This window comes from Pavona decussata, unplaced genomic scaffold, assembly GCF_977016875.1.
Source record: "Pavona decussata unplaced genomic scaffold, jaPavDecu1.1 SCAFFOLD_72, whole genome shotgun sequence".
Lineage (NCBI taxonomy): Eukaryota > Metazoa > Cnidaria > Anthozoa > Scleractinia > Agariciidae > Pavona > Pavona decussata.
Genome location: NW_028145491.1, coordinates 3,832,471 through 3,852,198, shown reverse-complemented (window position 1 = coordinate 3,852,198; position 19,728 = coordinate 3,832,471). Strand labels below are relative to the sequence as shown.

At 38.6% G+C, this 19,728-nt stretch overlaps 1 protein-coding gene and 1 pseudogene across 2 annotated transcripts; both read left to right on the top strand.

Moving 5' to 3' along the window:
• Window positions 1–197: 197 nt before the first annotated feature.
• LOC146477052 (excitatory amino acid transporter 1-like) lies at window positions 198–19,569 on the top strand (annotated as a pseudogene). Its single transcript, XR_014865512.1, has 7 exons — window positions 198–726; window positions 3,124–3,166; window positions 5,324–5,605; window positions 6,905–7,138; window positions 7,916–8,110; window positions 16,111–16,245; window positions 18,253–19,569. The product of XR_014865512.1 is annotated as an excitatory amino acid transporter 1-like (transcript).
• Window positions 18,659–19,231, top strand: LOC146477053 (uncharacterized). Its single transcript, XM_085113916.1, has one exon. It carries the CDS (start codon window positions 18,659–18,661, stop codon window positions 19,229–19,231), a length of 573 nt encoding a protein of 190 aa, XP_084970042.1.
• Window positions 19,570–19,728: the final 159 nt, after the last annotated feature.

Genomic DNA, 19,728 nt, shown 5'->3' with positions numbered 1-19,728 from the left:
GTTTAGTCAAATGTACATCCGGAAAAAATTTAAACTAAATTTAAGTTTGACTGATTGTAAATTGCTAAATTCCCAAACAATAATAAGTACATTCTCTTGTACACGTGTAACATCGCACCTTCCCTTAGTGTTTGTTTACTTTCGTGTCAGTCCCGATTTCGAAACTGATATATTTCGTCATATGAACTGAAGCCCACTTAAAGTGCCTATGAACCGAAAATTGTTTTTATTTAGTTTTAAAGGTTACCTTAAAAAACGCAGGTTTCCAAAGTTTGAGATCTCTAGGCTTAAAAATGACGATTTTACAAGCCTTCAAAGTCGTGCTATTTTACCCTAAAAAATGGTCAGGGGAATGGGCCGAGATTTTTCCAAATTCACCAAACCGTGACGTCACTTTGTTGCCACGGGTTTGTTTGCGTTGTCAAAGTGCCTTGTTGGGAAGTGAGTGAGCTTGGAAGGAAACATGTCTAGCGATTCAGAAATGAGCGAATTTTCAGATATGTCCGGTAACCCCGAAGACGAAGATGTCGAAGAGGGAAACGATGAAGATTACGATGTAATTTATAGCGAAGTTATGCCATATCAAGACGGACCTCTGGCCCAAGTTGACGCTGGCGACGAGAACACGGGAGAGGAAATCGAAGTCGACAAAGAATTAGACGAAGATGGCCTTACACCAACAGTGCTGGAAGCGCGATATGAGAAAAGTTTTCTTGTAAACAGTTGGTCAGTATAGGTATTTTTATATTCTTAACCTGTGCGCAGCAATGTCCACACGGATTTACCTTGAGCTTGCGAATATTTGATCTTACATCCTGAATCTGGCTGTCTGATTTTTGGATCATCAAAAGACCTATCAAAATATGAGATCTTTTTTTTCATTTTGAATGGCCTGACGTTTTTGCCGTAAGCTCATTTCTGTTTTATCGTTGACTTCATATTTTCAGGTGCCAATGTACAGAATGCAAAGTCGAGAACTTAGTAGGCTCGCTAGAGTACTGTTCCTGCAGGGAAATTGCCAATGCGTCAGCGAAACTGCTCTTCGGTGGATCGATTGAACGCACGTCGTGCATAATGCAACACGAAGTTTATTTGGCTTTGACCAACAGAACTGAGCTGCTTCAAATCGCTCCACTGCGTTCATAACACGAATCCTCGAAATGAGCCGAACAGAGTGAAGTGTATTTTGATGTCGGGTTCTTGAAATCATGCCTATGTCTACGGACAAACTGGACCCATTTGGCCCTCACAACCGGATCAGTGGGAAATTGGTACATTCGTATACCCGGGGTAAACGATCTGTTTTGGCAGCTTTGCTGGTTTGGTGTACCAGCAACGCAATACCACCCTCGCTGCCTCTGCGGGAACGAATTTGGCAACAAAGTGACGTCAGAGGTTGATATCACGTGGTATTTTGGCCGCGCGATTCAAATACCTTTTTTGAGAGTAAAATAGCACGACTTTAAAGGCTTGCAAAATCGTCATTTTTAAGTCTACAGTTCTCAGACTTTGGAAACCTGTATTTTTAAAGGTAAACTTTAAAACTAAATGAAAACAATTTTCGGTTCATAGGCACTTTAAAGACTGTCATGTTTGTATAATTTTATGAATTAATCTTTTTTTTTTCCTCGCCCTGTGGGAAATTATTCCAGAGATTTATATTGACACAAGTGCCGTGCCTCCTTTACATTCAATCAAAACATGGCAAAGGTCAACTCAGTTTGTATAATTTCACGTTCCAGTTTAAGTATTTGCTCGCAAAGAATTTCCGCATAGCCCCATCACTACTTATACAAACACCACTGTCATACTAACCCTCTTCCGAAAATGGTAAATTTGAATAGTTATTCAGTCGCAAAAAGGATAATGTATGGGGCTGTGCGGAAATCTTGCTTCTGGTCTTGTAATGAAGAAATATAAAGGCAAGTAGGTTTCCTTTTTCATGGAAAAATCTTCAGGTTATATAATTCGAATTAGTATAAATCTACTAGTGTTCTATCACGATACCGTTCTCTGATTGGCTACGCTACTCGCTATCTATTCTGTGATAGATAGTGAGTAGCGGTTTTCAACAAAATGGCGGCCGCTTCTTCGCGTTTTCGAAGTGTCTGCAATGAGGATATAGATAGTTTACTTGTTTAGTTTTGAACGACTAGTAGATTTATGCTAAAACAATTAGATTATTTGCTCTCGATTTCTATGCATGATAGCTGATTCGGGCTGCGCCCTCATCAGCTATCATGCCATAGAAATCTCAAGCTCATAATCTAATTGTTAATTAGAAAGCCAAACACATGCTGAACAGGGAGTGGTTACAGCTTGGTGCTTTTTACATCCTCAAATTGGAGATGGGACCATCCGATTTTTACATAGTCACCCAAACCACATGTTCATCAAATTAATTACAGATATCAGAGGAAAGGTAGCACCTTCTCCTCAGTTATTTAAGACTCTGAGATTTGGTCTAGCTGGGACTCAAACTGTGACCTCCCACTCAGTATTCTGTTGCTCTTAGCAACTGAGCTGACAGGGCAGTAGTTAGTAAGAAACAACATGAAAAGACTGGACACAAAAGCAGATGGAAAGTGATAACTTTCTTTTGGTTCTTTTCCAGTTTCTGATTCGGGTTCTGTTTCTTCGGTGATTGTTCTATGGGTAGGGGAGTGGTCCCTGAGCTTTAGGTTTCTGTGGCATTTATCATGCGACGTATATGAAAGCAGCAGAGAAAACAGGCGAAGGGACAAGGGCCGTTACAAATATATCCTAGATCGATCTTGAAGTGCTTACTGCATTCTGGCAAAACTCATTTAGCAAATGTTCTCTCCATAATGTAACCTCTGCTTCAAGGAGCATTGCTCTCCTGAAAAGTTGCTTTTGAGTGCTTGGTCATCAAAAAAATTGTTATCCTGTATGAATCTCTTGGATTATTTGTCTCCAGTTTGATTTTGCCTGAACCTGCAGGGGCATGTTTACACACTTGGGTTGCCTGCAGGTGATGAACCATGAGATAGTCAACACCACTTACCATCAATATAATCTATTATCAGTGTATGCTTATCACTTTGATACATGTATTCCATCATCTGGATTCCTCATAAGATATTTATTGTTTTCTTTTATTAGGAGCTGCTTTCCCAGCAACATTGTTGCAGCAACTTTTCAGCAGGTATAGTGATTAGATCTGACCCCTACACATTAAACTACATAGACAAGTAGGGTAATTGTTTTGGAAGCCTACTTACACAAGCTTTGGTGAAAGAAGCATCAGGGCATCATATATTTGTGCCTGATAAACTGAGCTAAACTGACTCAGGTAGTAGTATAGGGAGAAATGCAAAAGAAAAAAGGTAAAGGAAAAATGAAAATGAAAAAGTGAAATTATACATGAAGTTAATGTTTAATAACTCATTCTGTCCACTTTAGATTGTGTACAGTAACCTACAGTGTCTGTTGTGAGCCACACTGGATTGTACATTTGTTTTGAATACAAATGCATTAAAAATACTTTTGGAGCTCTTTCAAAAAGGCAGTGGCGAGGATCAGTATTGGAAAGATTTACAATCATGTTTATCCCAAGCATGAGATTCGCGTTTTGTTTCTTGAGAAAATTATTGCACAGATGAGATACTACAAAACAATTCTGATCTTTGGTGTTAATACAAAACTACTCAATTTTACTCAGAAACTGAAAACAGTGAGTGGCTAACTGAACTATAGGGTAAACAATATTGGTCACATGGTCATTTCTTCTGTTTGTCGTAGACGTAATTCTTAATCTTTCTCTATAATAATTTATTGCAAGTTACACCTTTTCCATTGACAAGAGCATTTTCTTTACTTGAGTAGTATAAAAACAGAATAAGCTGTCGGCAAACTATCAGTGGATTTGTAACTAGTTTGTTTGACACTTCATCTGTGTACAAATATTGGAAACAGATAGTATACCTGCCAACTCTCACGCATTATGCGTCTCATGCCTGGGGACTAGAGACATCGATCTCACGCATCAAGGACAATTTCTCACGCCTGACTCACAAATCCAGACGAGTTGTTCTAAAAAAAACTTTGTTTCATTTCAGATTTTTTATGTATTATTTCTTTGCTCTTTATAACAATCGCAAAAGCTTTCAAATGTCTACAATCCGTTTGAATCGTAAGTGTTCAAAGGTCATCGGAATATCGTCGTTTATTTTCGGCACGGTTCGGAAGTCTTCGGAAAATTGTCGTCAATCTTCGGAGGTGACTTGGACGTTTTCGGAAATCCCAGTCATGACGAGACAAAAATGTCATGCGTTTGACTCAGAAAAAGTTGGCAGGTATAAGATAGATTGTTTTCAACCAAGTGGATTTCCACTTCAGTTTGTCTGTTAAGATGAACCAAACCGAGGGTTTGTCTCTGGATGGAGAATTTGTCTGTTAATTTACCCATATTTAAAGAAGTGCAGTCGTGAAAATTAAGGCTTTCTCCAAGCTCATCCAGACAGACTGTCCAATCCTAGTACAAATTAAGCCAATGTCTAACTAGCTGAATCATTTTTGAAGATAATTCTCTTTTAACCCTTTCGCTGTGGGCCATTTTTTTACCCGTGTGCGGACCTGACTCGTCGCAATAATTTTCATCACTTTCGCCGTCAAATTCATTGCCAAAAATGTCTTACGGGTCAGCAGAATCGTTCCAAAGCCTCTCTAGAACATCGGTAGCTGTAGTAGTAGTTGTAAGTTTCAAGCGAAAAAAGGATGAAGTAATCACAAAATTCACCCAAAACCCACACGTGAAAATCCAAGATGGATGCAGTTGACAAGAAAAACAAATCTTGTAGGTTTTTTCGGTCATGTATCTGTCACCAAATGTACCAGTCTTTACCAGGCCCTCATAAGTTAATTTATATGCGGTTGATTCTTTTTTCTATGTGCGGTATTATTCATACAAGCACTGTAACGTAACATATGAGTCAACGGATACAAGACGTACTCAGTACGTCCTTGTAGCAGTGAAAGGGCTAATGGTAGTTTTTGACATGGACCTGGTCTGTTCATGGTCCATTTCAGGGGATTGTTCATGTCACCATACGCAGATTAATTTTTAGATATTTGGCTTATTTCTGTATATATCAAAAAACTTTTTTCATAATCCCTTGAGTGGTGCCTTGCAAGGGTCTGAGTGTCCTGTTCATATGCATGACTTTCCCTTTTGGGCAACCTTTTTGAAATATTTTAGTTAAGTATGTATTTATCTGTACCATTCATATCTGTGTGTATTGCCCAATAAAGTTTGATAGAACATTGCTTATACTGTAGTGTGCTGTAAAATAATATCTTTCAGAAAGAAACAAAATATGCCGATCCTGATGACAAAGTTGTTTACATCAACAAAACAATCAATGCAACAACTGGTAACTTCACACTAGTGGAGAAAGTCATACCAGGTTCGAAGACTGTGCTGAATGGTGGATCCAAAAGGTTCTATAAATGTCTTGGGACTTGTCGTGTTTTCTATTGTGTTTGGAATTGTTTTGGGAAGGATTGGTGAGCGAGGGATGCCCCTGAAAGCTTTCTTTGAGGCCCTGAATGAAGTGATCATGAAGATGGTAGCTCTTGTCATATGGTGAGTTTAATGCATAGTGATCTTGAAGATCAACATAGTTTTTATAACCTGAAGTAGATGGCAAACATTGCATTTATCTTTGCAGGGCGGCGACCCTTGTCTTTATTCCCTTGATTTGTATACTTCATCAATCAAGTACTGATATTACGAGGAATATTTAGATCATTGTTAGGAAATTTGAGAAACCATAGCAGCAACATCAGCAAAAACTTTGCTTACAAATATAAGCTCTCGTTACTTGACTTGTACTACTTCACAATATTACATGTATTATTCCAAACTATCCAGTAAGAAAACAGGTGGAAACACCGTTCAAATTGGGACAGAGTGAAAAATTTACCATCGTATAATATGTTCTCCACAAAACCTTAAATTTGGTCATTTCACATTGTTGTTTGGCCGAGTACGGCAAAGAAATGTACCAAAATTTATACCACACACGAAGGGCCTTTGTTTTTCTCATTAAATCCTATTGTTTTGTGGCGTTCTCATTGCTGTTGCCCTAGTAGCTTCTTAAACTCTCTGTAATAATATTATTAGAGCACAAAGGATAATGAATGCCACCAATGATGTGGAGATTCACACTGAGAAACAAACATCTGAAATTCATCAGGGGTCCAAACCATTGAAAATTAAACCATCCTTTATAGACAAGAAACTTTGCTCCACTTTCACTATCTTTCTTCACCCAGGTGAATATTAAGTGGGTACTAGCAATGTAATTGCTGGGGATTATAACCTGGCTGTGATGTTGCAGAATCCAATCCATGGAGGAATATGTAAGTGGTTGTGTCATGCTCTATGTCGAGTGGCCTGACATGGGCCACCCTTGGTTAATGTGCACGACTTTCTTGGTTGTTATCTTCCTTGGAGCAAAACACCTAACGTTTAAAGGATGGAAAGACAACAAAATTACATCTGCCCTCGTTGTGCTCACAGCTTCTCTTTTTATCTATATGTGTAAAAAAAAAATCTAGGACGTTTACTGCTAACGCAAAAAAACCCAGAAAATCTGATTGCATACGTAAATGGTACATGTCGTTCCATTTGGAACATTGCTGAAATTATGGGCTCCTGGTGGAAGGGATGCACTTTTACTGCTCCTTTAGGGATTTCCAGTTGATGTTGATTCATTTTGCGTGTTATCCATCTTCTGTTGAGACAAGCTAAATCATTTTCATATTTATTATAAAATTTCCAATCAGGTGGTCTGCATAAATGGTAATAATGCCCCTGTTTTCCTAGGATATCCATTTCAGAGGGAGTTGACTCTGTTTGTTATGTTAATCTTTGTTTCAGGGTTTCACCAATTGGTATTTGCAGTTTGATAGCAGCCAAAGTGGCAGCTATGGAGGACATCGCCGAGTCATTAAGCATGGTGGGACTTTACATGGCAACTGTGATATCCGGCCTGCTTATCCACGCCTTCATCATAATACCTCTGCTGTATTTAATAGTGGCACGTAAAAATCCTCTGAGGTATTACGTAGGTTTGAGGGATGCCATTATTACAGCCTTTGGAACATCATCAAGGTGGGTAATTGCATGAAGTACAGTAAAAACCTGCATGTAAGAACCTACATTTGTTGAAGTTTGGCACAATAGATTCTTGTATTTTGGGATAATTATTGGCAATTTAGGGTAAGCAGATTCTTAATAACTAAAGGTTCTTCATTTCCATTAAGGAGATACTGTACATAGTTGATTACCAGGATACAGGGCTGTCACTAAGATTTCAAGTTGCTGGATAAATACAACAAGTAGGCGGGAATCAAACAGCCAGGAATTTCTATTGGTTCTATTTTTCTTCTATTTTTCTATGAAAATAGCCGGGGGCCACATTCTTAGTAACCAGGGGAAATCCCCAGCCCCTGCCTCTTAATGTCTGCCCTGGGATAATGAAAAAAAACTTGGGTTTGGTCCTTAAATATACAGTTATATTTATTCACAACTGTATTATCATAAGCGAAGAACTGCAATTATAATACATAATTAATATACAGTATGTACATTGCAAACCTCCTTTATGCAAGGTCCATGAAGACAATTACAGTCTGTACTTTATATAAACCCGTTTTGTTGTAGAAATTAATACAGAACTTTTATTTGAAATTACAGTATTTCACTTTAGTATTTTCTTGTAATATAAATTTGCAATCTCTAAGTCAAACTGCTTGGTTAAATTTTTATCATAATTCAACTGTTACCCACATGTATTTTGGAGAGAGACCATCAGATTGAGCTTTAGACATCAGATTTTTCGCATTATTAAACAGTGCAGTATTCATCGTTTTGTTTTAATTTCCTTAGTTCTGCAACTCTGCCGACCACCATGTGTTGCCTTGAAGTGCATAACAACGTTGATGTTCGTATCAGCCGTTTTGTGCTGCCTCTTGGTGCTACTGTCAACATGGATGGAACAGCTTTGTATGAAGCTGTTGCTGCTCTGTTCATTGCACAAGCCAATGGAATTACCTTGAATGTTGGAGAGCTAATAACCACATAGTAAGGTTAAATCGTAAGCAACTGTCTGTTATTCATGCATCATCATCCAATTTTTTGTCTTTTACATTGAAACCCCATGCTAAAGTTTTAGTATCTTGAAATCAGTAGTTTTTCCCTTGCATATTTTCGGATTTATAGGAGTCATTCCTGATACTTGAGACAAAGGTGTTGTTTTAGAACATGTCCATACCCCTCCCATGAAAGGACTTTTGGTTTGGTCCTTGTCACTTAGCTTCCTACCTTCCTTAAAAGGTTCGGTTTTTTTTAAGACCCCCCCCCCCCCCTGAACTTTCCAGTACGTTTCCATGGAGGGGTATGGATATTATCTGGAACCGCACATTTTACCCCATGTCTACTCATTATGAGTACAAACTGTTTACCACTGCCAAACCTTCTCCCAGTAGCTGTGGCCACCTGACTCCACAACTATATGGCGTACGATCCCCGCCAAAATTCATGGTTGAAATTTTAGGTCCATCATTTAAATTTTCAACCTCAACAATTAATTTTACAGCTGAATTCAAAATTTTACACTCTTCTTTTAGATTTTACATCATTGGAAAACGTTTTTACACTTGTCTTTTGGCTTTTTAACTCAACTTTTGTATTTGACCTTGCTCGCTGTACAATTTCAACTCGCTTCGTCAAATTACATAGTTGAACCATGCAATTTTCAACTCGACGCTGTGAATTAAACTAAACACCGAATTAATTTTAATACACTGATACTGTTTTTAGTTTTGATGCCTGAACTAGTACTCTACATTTGACTGATATGCGAACTTTGCATTTGATACTCACTCAGCGCATTTTGCCACTTACCACCTAATATTTCAAACTCGACCTCGCATATTTTAAACTCGATTTCTGAATTTTTGTTTACGCTTCAGTGATCATTGGTCGAGACAATAATAAGCCTTTGAAGGGGTGGGAGATAGTGATCGGTGGACCTCCTCCCCAGGCTCTAAGTTCGGGTCTTTCGCCGCTTTCGCCCATCATACTCTGCTAATAAATACTTTCCTTCCAGGGACTCTGTAAAACGGAGATGCGGACGGCGGATGGCGGATGGCGGATGGGACTTTAAAAAAAATAGGATGTTGATACTGTTAAATTTATTGGTTAAATTTGTCACCTTCTAAGGGGCTATTCACATGATTCCGGAATTCCGGAATGAGTTCATTCCATCTCCATATATTTCTCTGCATCTGTTTACATGATGCCGAGACAAAATTTTCGTTCTGGTATGACATTTCATTCTGGTATCATGTAAAGTGAGAACAAACTTCGTTCCGAGATGAAAAATCACCTGGGGCAAGTAGCACATGCGTATCTTTTTCAAGATGGCGGCCATGAAATCGGTTTGTAGATGGAAATGGAACAAAACTAGGACAGAAAAATTGCTGGATGTTGCCATTGCCTATAAAAGGCAAAAGTTGGGAGAAGGAGTGGAATGGGACTCGGATAAAGTAGTGCTGTTCGAGCACGTTCGAAGTGCTTTAGCTGAACAGTGGCCTGAAGACTTTGGCAAAAGTGAGCCCTCTACCCCAGAGAAGCCAGTTGAAGAAATGTCGAAGGACGAATATTAAAAGCATGTTGAGAGTTTGAAGGCTGAAAAGGAGTTAATTGCTCTTGGCTATCGCAGAGTGGCAAACAGGTTCAAAACATTGAAGAAGAGCTATACACAAGACTGTCAAAATGACCTTCGTTCTGGATCAGGGCAGCGGGTAGAACAGTTTTGGCATTCGTCCCATGAATTGTGGGGAGGCAGTGCAGCAACAAAACCTCTAGAGTGTGGAGAATCATCCATGTCTGTACATGAAGAGCAGTTAACACCACATGATGAAGAATCTGAGGAAACAGAAAGTTCTGTGAGTGTTAATCCCGGTTCAGCCGAAGAATCAACCAGTACCAAGGAACGATCAGAGAAAAGAGTTATTAGTCTGCAAAAACATTTGTAGACTGTAAGCATCAGAAGCTTCAGAAACAACTGACACAAGAAGGAAAGCAAGATATTGTTCTGCAAAATTCACAGAGGCAAATGGAACTTCAGCAATCAATGTTGGAAGCTATGCAGAAGCAAAATGAAGGTTTAGACAATGCTTTAAAAACAATGGTTGAGTCTACAGCATTGTTGAACAGGACTTTGGCAACAACTATGCAATACATGATGACAATGGGTCAACAGCAGCATGTTCCTTATACTCCCAGTCCTGTTATGTTCCAACAAGGGGCTGCTGAATTCAGGCCTCAGGGTATCCCAGGGCAGTTTTCTTCACAAGGGCAATTATCTGCTGCTCAAGTACAAGAAGCTGTTTATCCAAACCGTGCAAGGTCAACATCCCCATACGAATATTTTGAATATGATCCTGTGTCATAATATTTACAATTGACCTTTGGTTCTATGGAGGCAGTCCCAAGAGAATATCATTATCACCGTTGAAATTATTGTTACTTTGAATTAGAAAATAGTTTTGAACATACGTTACAGTTTACTGTATAGCAGTGATAGTACACACTATTTTCTTGGGTAATTTCCAGGCTTAAAATTCCCATACAGGCTGCAAAATTAGAGACTACCCAAACAACCATTGTAAATGCCTATTAGCACTACTAGCTTGGGTTTTCTGATAAGGTATGAATCCTTTTTTTTTTTCCCATAATTTTATGGTCGAGCAAGCAGTGACAAATAATCTTGTCTTGTAAGTTACCCTATGGTTCTCACCCTTGTTAAATTATATTTATGAATGCACAAACTTTGGTGACATGGAAACTCCCTTAAAAACCTCCAAAAGAAAGCATAAATGAAAGGAAACACAACTTCTCTTTGTTTATTCTTTGACATAAAGTTAATATAAATTAATCCATATCAGGATTAAATTTAAGCAGCTCGATTTTGAAACACAACTTTGTGATGAAGTATGTCTCAGTTATCAAATGCTCACTTAATTCACAATAAGAGAAAACATGGGAAATTTTAGATGACAAATGTTTGTGTCCTGAGGCAGTATACAATAATTATGCTCCTGGAAAGTTATGTTTACATGTAAACAAGCAACAATTTTATTCAATACTTGCTTATGCACCTAACTGTTTGACTCAAGGCATTGAACGTGGGAATACAAACAGCCTTGTCAGGTGAACTGAGTGGACCAAAATAAATGAAAAGATGCAATTTGTTATCATGTTTAAACGTAAAATCGATATGTTAAGTTAAAAATAAATTTTATTGGATAAATGGCATATCCTTCAGGCCCCATTGTTCAAAAGGTGGATTACTTATTCACTGGATGATTATTTACTGAGCAGATAGTGCTATCCATGATTTGAATAAGTGGGGCTAGAATCTGTTGTGTCCAGTTTTTAATACTCTTTCTTATGCCTGACATTGATAGGTACATTATTGGTATTGAACACAAAAAGAGGTTGCGTTATATAATATTGTTAGTATGTCCACTTTGATAGAAAAAAAGTTGACTTTTAATATTTGTTTGCTTATTGGTTAAACAATATTGATTCAACCAAACAAAACACATTTTTGCTGCAACAAGTTCCATAAAAAGAACAAAAGTTTGGTTCATGTTAGTGTTAAGATCTGCCACCTTGGTTCAGGCATTTAAGAGTTCAGGAAATAAAATTAGAGAGACATCGCGTAATTTTAAGGGCATTGGCACAGTTAGGATCTGCCATCTGGTTTTAAGCCGTCCATTAGCACACTCTATTTGATTTCGCGCATCTCTAAGCATTTGATTGAATACAACTTGTGCATCATCAGTGCAATGGGCATACTCTTTCATAACGTGAGGGAGAAGGGGATAAGCTGGGTCCCCAAGAAAGAGGAGACCAGCTTTGTCTCTTCCAGGTAAAAGTGTCCGGCATAGATATGGGTGGGTTTGATCTTTTATCCTTTGGTTTATTAAACTGTTTGAAAAAACTTTGGCATCATGTGTGGCACCAAGCCACCTGATATCAACATCTATAAACTGTCCAAGATAATCACATACTCCCTGAATGTTTATGGTGTATTTCATTTTATAAGAGTAGTAGTCTTGGGAGTTTATATATGGCTGAAGGATAGGAATATGTGTGCCATCCACGGCTCCCACAACCATAGGAAAACCAGTAGCCTGCTCCCATCCTGCAATAAGTCGCTCCATGCTTTCCATGTCCTTTGGCATTTTTATATATTCTGGTGTCAGATGTTCTCTAATAGCTATGCAGACCTCTCTCACTATTTTAGTAACTGTTGATACAGCAACTCCAAAGGCATTAGCTGTCATAACCATTGACCCAGAATCTTTCAGATAATACAGTGTGATGCCAACCTAAATGACAAAAGTGTAAATGATAGTTTTGGCCACACAGTTTCCAAAATGGGTCATTCTAGGGGAAAAAAATAGCTTGCCCCAGTGGTAATAGAATCTGCCAAGGTCCACCCTTTTCCCTTTCCACTCCCCAATGTGATTTCCATGGCCAGACATAATTTTTTGTATGGTATATATAAGGCCAATGACCCCTGGAAAATAAGTCTGTAAAATTGACTGAAATTTTTGGCTGCCTTTGTATGTAGTAACAATAAGCACATAAGCACGAGTGAATTAAAGGGCTGCGGGATAATCGAAATGGTTTGCCCTCACTAAATTATTCTTAGGCCAAGGCCTTTGACTCGCCCCAAGCCCCTTTTTTAGATTTCAAAATGGCTACCCACTGATATGTAAGGCTTTTTGTTTACCTTTTTGGCTGATGAAAGGGCAGGTCTTGGAGATCTAGGGCTTGGTGCAAAGTACAGTTCTAGTTCATCTACATAAAGCTCCATAAAGTTTTCTTTGCTCATTTGAAAGTTTTTTTCCATTCTTCAGGCAAGCATAGACCGTCGATCATGTTTCTCCACCACAAATCTGTCCTGCCTTGCCTTATCCAGTTGGCATGTGATCTTCTCCTCCTTTCTTCTCTTCTTTTAGTGAATATATTTGCATACAGGAAGCCCGAGTTTGGACTCAACGCCAACATACGTGGTTGTCTTTTCTGTCTGGCTCAAAGAAGCAGCCCTGTGGTCAAGTTGTTCAAAATCGTGGCAGCTAACGCCATTAATACGCACAACAATGTTTCGTGCGAAACTCGCGCCATCTTTGTTTACTGATGCGCGGGAACTTAAACCATTGAGCCAGAGTCGGTCGATTTTCACATGTGAATGCGGCACGAACTTCATTCTGGAATGAGACTCATTCCGGAATGAATTTCATTCTGGAATCATGTGAATAGCCCCTAAGAAATGCTAACTTTGGCTTTTTTTTTTTAATTTGAATTAATTTATATCTTATTTAGTCAGTCAAACAGCGAAAACGCTATAGAATGTTTGTTCTCGTTTTTCAACCAAATCAGTCTGAGTTTGCAGTGGAACTCCTTACATACGACACACCATCCGAAAAAACAACACGTTCACATTCATAAACATTTATGGGATAATCTGATTAAAGGGGCGGTCCATGGGAGATCGATGGGAGATATCAAGGTTTTTTGCCAAAATCCACTAAATTTAAACTTTGAACACTGTATTAATTAATTTCTCAATCGCTAATTTAAAAAAAATATTTATAGTGATTCTAAGACGAAAGGTTGAACCAAAATATTGTACAACCAGAGATTTTTAGTGCGTTACAACAGCGAAATTTGAAAACGTCCGCCAGACGTTTTTAAATTTGAACCCCTCTCTATCTTGGTCATCTGCCAGCGAAAATATCCTTGGATAGTTTCTTTGCATTCTGATAGTCTATCAATGGAATTTTGTCATTAATCAACCGAATAGCGTCTTTCCGATTTTCGATGTGTTACTAAAAATAGCGAGATACTGTCCCTTTAACGGGAAAAGTACTGTATGAGCTCTTGTTAGGCATAATAGATTGGAAATCGTGGTTATCGTTAGAACAGACAGATCGATAACGTGTCTTTTTCTTCCCTTTAAATTTGCAAACAAGCGAAGTTTTCCTTGCAATGGGGGATTTTTTTTGATCGGGTCTTACGTCTTTTCGGTTCTGATATGCATTGCGGATTTTGGTTTTTCTCTTTTTTCAACAGTCAGATTTTTAACCTGACAGAAAAACAGGTTTTTTGGGTCAGTTTCTGGTTTTCTGGTTTCAAGGCTTTATCCAACTGCTCACCATTCGCAACCATCAGGGATTTTCGTTTTAAAATTTCACTCGTTTTGTAGACATGGCTGTGATTTGAGTTTACTATGGATTGTTCACGTGTTTACATTTACATAACCCACGCGGAATGAACTAATGAAGCATATGCTGCAACGACTAAAGTAGCATTTATGTCACCTTTTAACGAGGGATACTGGCTTTTCTAACTTGTCTTTCTCTACATCAGACATCTTGGCAGAACATAACTTTTGCGTGACCGCAAACGCCCAAATATGGAACCCATTATTTTTTCCGAAAGAAAAAAAGTGACATTTTTTCAAGCACGAGAAGTTCATGTTCGTTTCAGCAAGGGACCACAAACAAAATCACGATCTTTAATTTGTCACGATTGTTCAAGACCAAGCTGAATAGCGACCAGCTCTGCTCTAAATCAAAACTTGAAAGGAAACGTCGCTTGTGTGCAGATTTCCTGGGAGGAAAGTGACACGTTCGCAAATCCTACGCAGGGAAATCTTTGGACAACTTAAAATGATTTTTTTAATCACTTGTATCCATCTGTCTGTTCGAACAATAACTGCGATTTTCAATCTATAATGCCTAATAAGAGCTCATGCAGTACTTTTCCCGTTCATCAGATTATCCCGTAAATGTTTATGCATATATGTATTAAAATGTGAACGTGTTGTTTTGCCGGATGGTGTGTCGTACTAATGTACGAAGTTCCACTGTAAACTCAGACTGATATGGTTGAAAAACGAGAAGAAACATTCCATAGCATTTCCGCTGTTTGGCTGACAATAAAATATAAATTAATTCAAATGAAAGGAAAAAAAAGCCAAAGCTAGCATTTCTTCGAAGGTGACAATTAACCAATAAATTTAGCAGTATCAACATCGTATTTTTTTTAATAAAAGCACCATACGCCATCCGCTGTCCGCATCTCCGTTTTACAGAGTCCCTGGAAGGAAAGTATTTATTAGCAGAGCATGATGGGCGAAAGAGCCGAAAGAGCCTGGGGAGGAGGTCCACCGATCGCCATCTCCCAACCCTTCAAAGGCTTATTATTGTCTCGACCAATGATCATTGAAGCGTAAACGAAAATTCAGAAGTCGAATTGAAAATATGCGAGGTCGAGTTTGAAATATTAGGTGGTGAGTGGCAAAATGCGCCGAGTGAGTATCAAATGCAAAGTTCACATATCAGTCAAATGTAGAGTACTAGTTCAGGCTTCAAAACTAAAAACAGTATCAGTGTATTAAAATTAGTTCGGTGTTTAGTTTAATTCACAGCGTCGAGTTGAAAATTGCATGGTTCAACTATGTAATTTGACAAAGCGAGTTGAAAATGTACAGCGAGCAAGGTCAAATACATGTACAAAAGTTGAGTTAAAAAGCCAAAAGACGAGTGTAAACATGTTTTCCAATGATGTAAAATCTAAAAGAAGAGTGTAAAAAATTTTGAATTCAGCTGTAAAATTAATTGTTGAGGTTGAAAATTTAAATGATGAACCTAAAATTTCAACCATGAATTTTGGCAGGGATCGTACGCCATACACAACAGCCATGTTTTCTTGACCCACCAATAGCCCTTTTCACGGTTAACTCTGCTCATTTGAATTACAATGAAATCTAGCATGTATGTGAGGCAATTTCGGGCTATTTTGTAGTTTTAGCCCCAAATTGCCTCGCATCCACGTTGGATAACATTGTAATGCAAATGAGAAAAATCAATCATGAAAAGGGCTGTTGATCCATATTTCACTGTTGGAGGAACCTCACTGAAATGTCCACTGTCTGCCCCAGTGTACTAAACTGTCAATGAGCAATTCATGTCAGTGTCTTTGTTATTTGTTTTTAGCTTCACAGCCACTGCAGCATCTATTGGTGCCGCTGGGATTCCACAAGCAGGCCTGGTTACCATGGTACTTGTTCTTCAAGCAGTCAATCTACCCACTGATGACATTGGACTCATCTTAGCTGTCGACTGGTTTTTGTAAGTAACTAGTAAGATTTCATATTGATCCCAGATGCCCCTTTAAATAGCTTGAAGTTCAGCTGGATCAATGCTTTTCCAGAAGGTGGCAAAATATCAAGGTCAATATTCGCATATGAACGTTGTGGCTCAATTTTATGCTCAAAGGATGTTTGAATGGATAAGCATTGGTGTATGTTTTCCCAACGGTGTGAGGTCACATTTTTCAAATGTTTGACTTTGCCAAACAGAACTGCTTGTTTTAACAGACATGAAAACCTTCAAAGGAACTAACCCTAAAAATCTGAGGAAATGCGGTTGTTGAAAAAATAAAGGTAAAATGGGAAATTTCACAGTACAATGAATCTCATTCGGTGTCAAACAACTAATCGATCAGATGAGGATGTAAACACTGAAAATTTGCATTTCTATCTCCAGCCACAAAATGTAAACGTTTAATTAACTTGAAAGACTAAAGGCAATGCTGTGGGTGAAAGGTTAAGGGTAAAAGGAATTTTATTTTCTATCAGATAAATAATGTTACTCATGAGACATAAAAATAATTTCAAATTTTGAAAGTCCATTGATTTCAGGAAAAGTTAGGGCACTTCAAAGTCAGCCAAACTCCCACACATTTACTGTAATGTTAGCCATGTTTGCACCCCAAACAAGATGGCACCAGAACCCATGAAAAGGTCTACTGGCATTGAACTAAAAGTGGTCCTTATAAATAAAGTGGTCTTGTAAGTACAAGAATTTAAGCTAAGATTAAAACAAATGACCTTTGAAGAATTTTGACAAGTTTCCAAGACAATTATAGTACAAACCCTGAATGTTGACAAAATCTAATCTGGAACAGAATTGTAAATTTCATTTTATATCATAATGGATCATGTCATTTCCTGTAAAACCGGAAAGGGTTTGCATTTGACAACACGTACATTATTTGAGGATCAAATGATTGCACTTTTCATAGTTTTAAGCACAGAAAAATGAACATCTAGACACTTTAAACTCAATTAACAAACTTAAAATAATGTAAATATAAACTGACGCTGAAGCAAAACATTGAATAAACTCGTGCTATATTTTGGCGTCAAAACGTGGTACGCCATCAAGCTTGTATTCCTTCGCTTGTGGCAGTAAAACGACCAACTTACTCGTTTCCAATTCATCCGGAGATGATAGTTCTCCTTCTTCAGCCATCTAGCGGAGAGTAACCACTAAAATCTCTCCTTTTTTGTCGACGTAGAATCTTGGATCAGTAAAATGTGTATCTGTGCCACAAAGCCAAAGCTAACACCGCTAAAGGACTATTATGGGATACCAGTCACTAGTCCCTTATCGGCACAGGAATCAGCTGGGCAATGGGCACGATTGATAATTGCATTCCAAAATTCATGAGGAATGAAAGCAAAATATTAAACAGAACTTGGCATGGGTAGCATCGCAGTCTTCAGAGTCTTTTCCAGTGGAAAAATGTGAGATTTTAACTTGAAGAAACTGATAAGACTTTTGCAATGGGCGTTATTGTGTTTCAGAATAAAAAGTAGCGATATTAAAACATGACGTTTCGGCGACGACATGTCACCATTATGAAATGTAAATTATAATAAGATCGGTAACGTTATATAAAGAAAGGAAGGTGTGAAATTACATTAGAATAAAACGAGATGGAGTAAAACAAAAGAATGTGCAAAATTAAATGAACAGTTTTGCTGGTATGGAGCCTTTTTGAGTGTTAAGAGTCGGTCTCTTTTTCCTTATTAGAAGCATCTCGTAAATAAGGCACTCAAATTTCCCGCGGCATTTCTTTAGAATGGCAAACTGCTCGTGAAGATTGTTTGGTCTTTGATCTTGTTGGTCCTTAAGATGTTTGCCGATGACGGAATACTTGTGCTCCTCAATGCGGAGGTGGAGGTGACGGCTTGTGTAGCCTATATAATTCGCATCACACGAATTGCATTTAAACTCATACACAACGGCTTCTTGATTTACCAATGAGGGCTTTGTTTCCGTGACTTTCAGGTCTTCCGAGATTTTCCTACTTGTAAACACTGGTTGTAGAACACGATCGATTTTCTTTCCAAGATCGCTTAGTTGTCTGCGCACGGAGTCGGCGGATTTCTGATCTTTAAAAGGCAAGATGATTCGTACGGGGCTGTCAACTGGCTCAATTTGGTTTTGGTTCTGGTCAGTTCATCTTGACGGTGGTTGAAGACACGCTTTTTCATTCAAGGTGAGTTTCATCATTTTTTACCTTTAGTAGTTTCTCCAGGCCCATTTGTCTTTGCAAGCTAAAAGCTTTCCGTTTTCGTTCGACTTGTTGTTTGTTTTAGTTCTCGGTTGGGTCGATTGTAGTCTGCGTGCACGTGCGCGTAGTCGATTTCACGGGTTGTAATTTCTTAGATTCTTTCTTGGCTTGGTCTCTTCCATGGCTAGCTCACCTCCTACGGTTCTTATATTGGGCCATTCATTTGTTCGAAGGTTAAGTTCAGACCTCTCATCCAATTTCGATGCTCGTGCTTCCGAGCATTTTGATCTCGTGGGTGACGCCGTGATTCACTTGCATGGCGTTGGTGGTCGTACTGTGGAGAAACTTCGCCTTTATGACCTTGGTGTTGTTTCGGCTCGTCGACCTGACATTATTATTCTTGAAATAGGCACTAATGATCTTGTTGATGAGCGTCCTGAGGTTGTCGGTTCCGAGATTGATGATTTGGTCCACTTGCTCATGGCATCTTATTCGGTACGTGTCATCGGTGTTTGCGAGGTGATACCTCGTGTTCGCGCGCCGTTCTTCAACGCGGCGGCACCGATCCTTAATCAGTATCTGAACGGAGTTCTAGAGCTTCGCCCCAATGTTTTTTCTTGGCGTCACAGGGGTTTTAGTAATCCCACCGTCAGTCCTTATTTGTGCGACGGTGTTCATTTGAACTCTCGCGGCCAGTATTCCCTCTATCGCAGCTATCGGGGAGCCATCTTGAAGGCCCTTCGCCTTCTTTGATCTTTCTTATCCCTGCGGTGCTCAGATTACATTTTATGTTTGTTGTAGGATTTCGAGCCCTCGTGCCTGCAGTTCATTTATTTGTGAACGCCTTATGTCCCTGATTATATTTATTCCCTGCGCTCGTGTTGTTCATGCGTGTTTTATGGAGCCCTTGTTGCTATTGGTTGTTTATGTTTTGTTTTAGAGCCCTTGTTACTCAAGGTTATTTATGTTGAAGCCCTTGTTGCTCTCAACAGTTTTATATTTATTAGAGCCATGTTTGCTTTTGTTTATTTTTATTTTATGTTGAACCCTTGTGGTTCATGTTTATTTCAATTGGAGCCCTTGTTGCTCTTTGCTGTTTTCTACTAGAGCCCTGGTTGCTCTCAATTTTCTTTTGTTTTATTTTATTTTAGAGCTCTTGTTGCTCTCAGTTTATTGTATATTGAGCCCTTGTTGCTCATGTTGATTTGAAATAAGAGCCCTTGTTGCTCTTGTTGGTTTTAGAGCCCTTG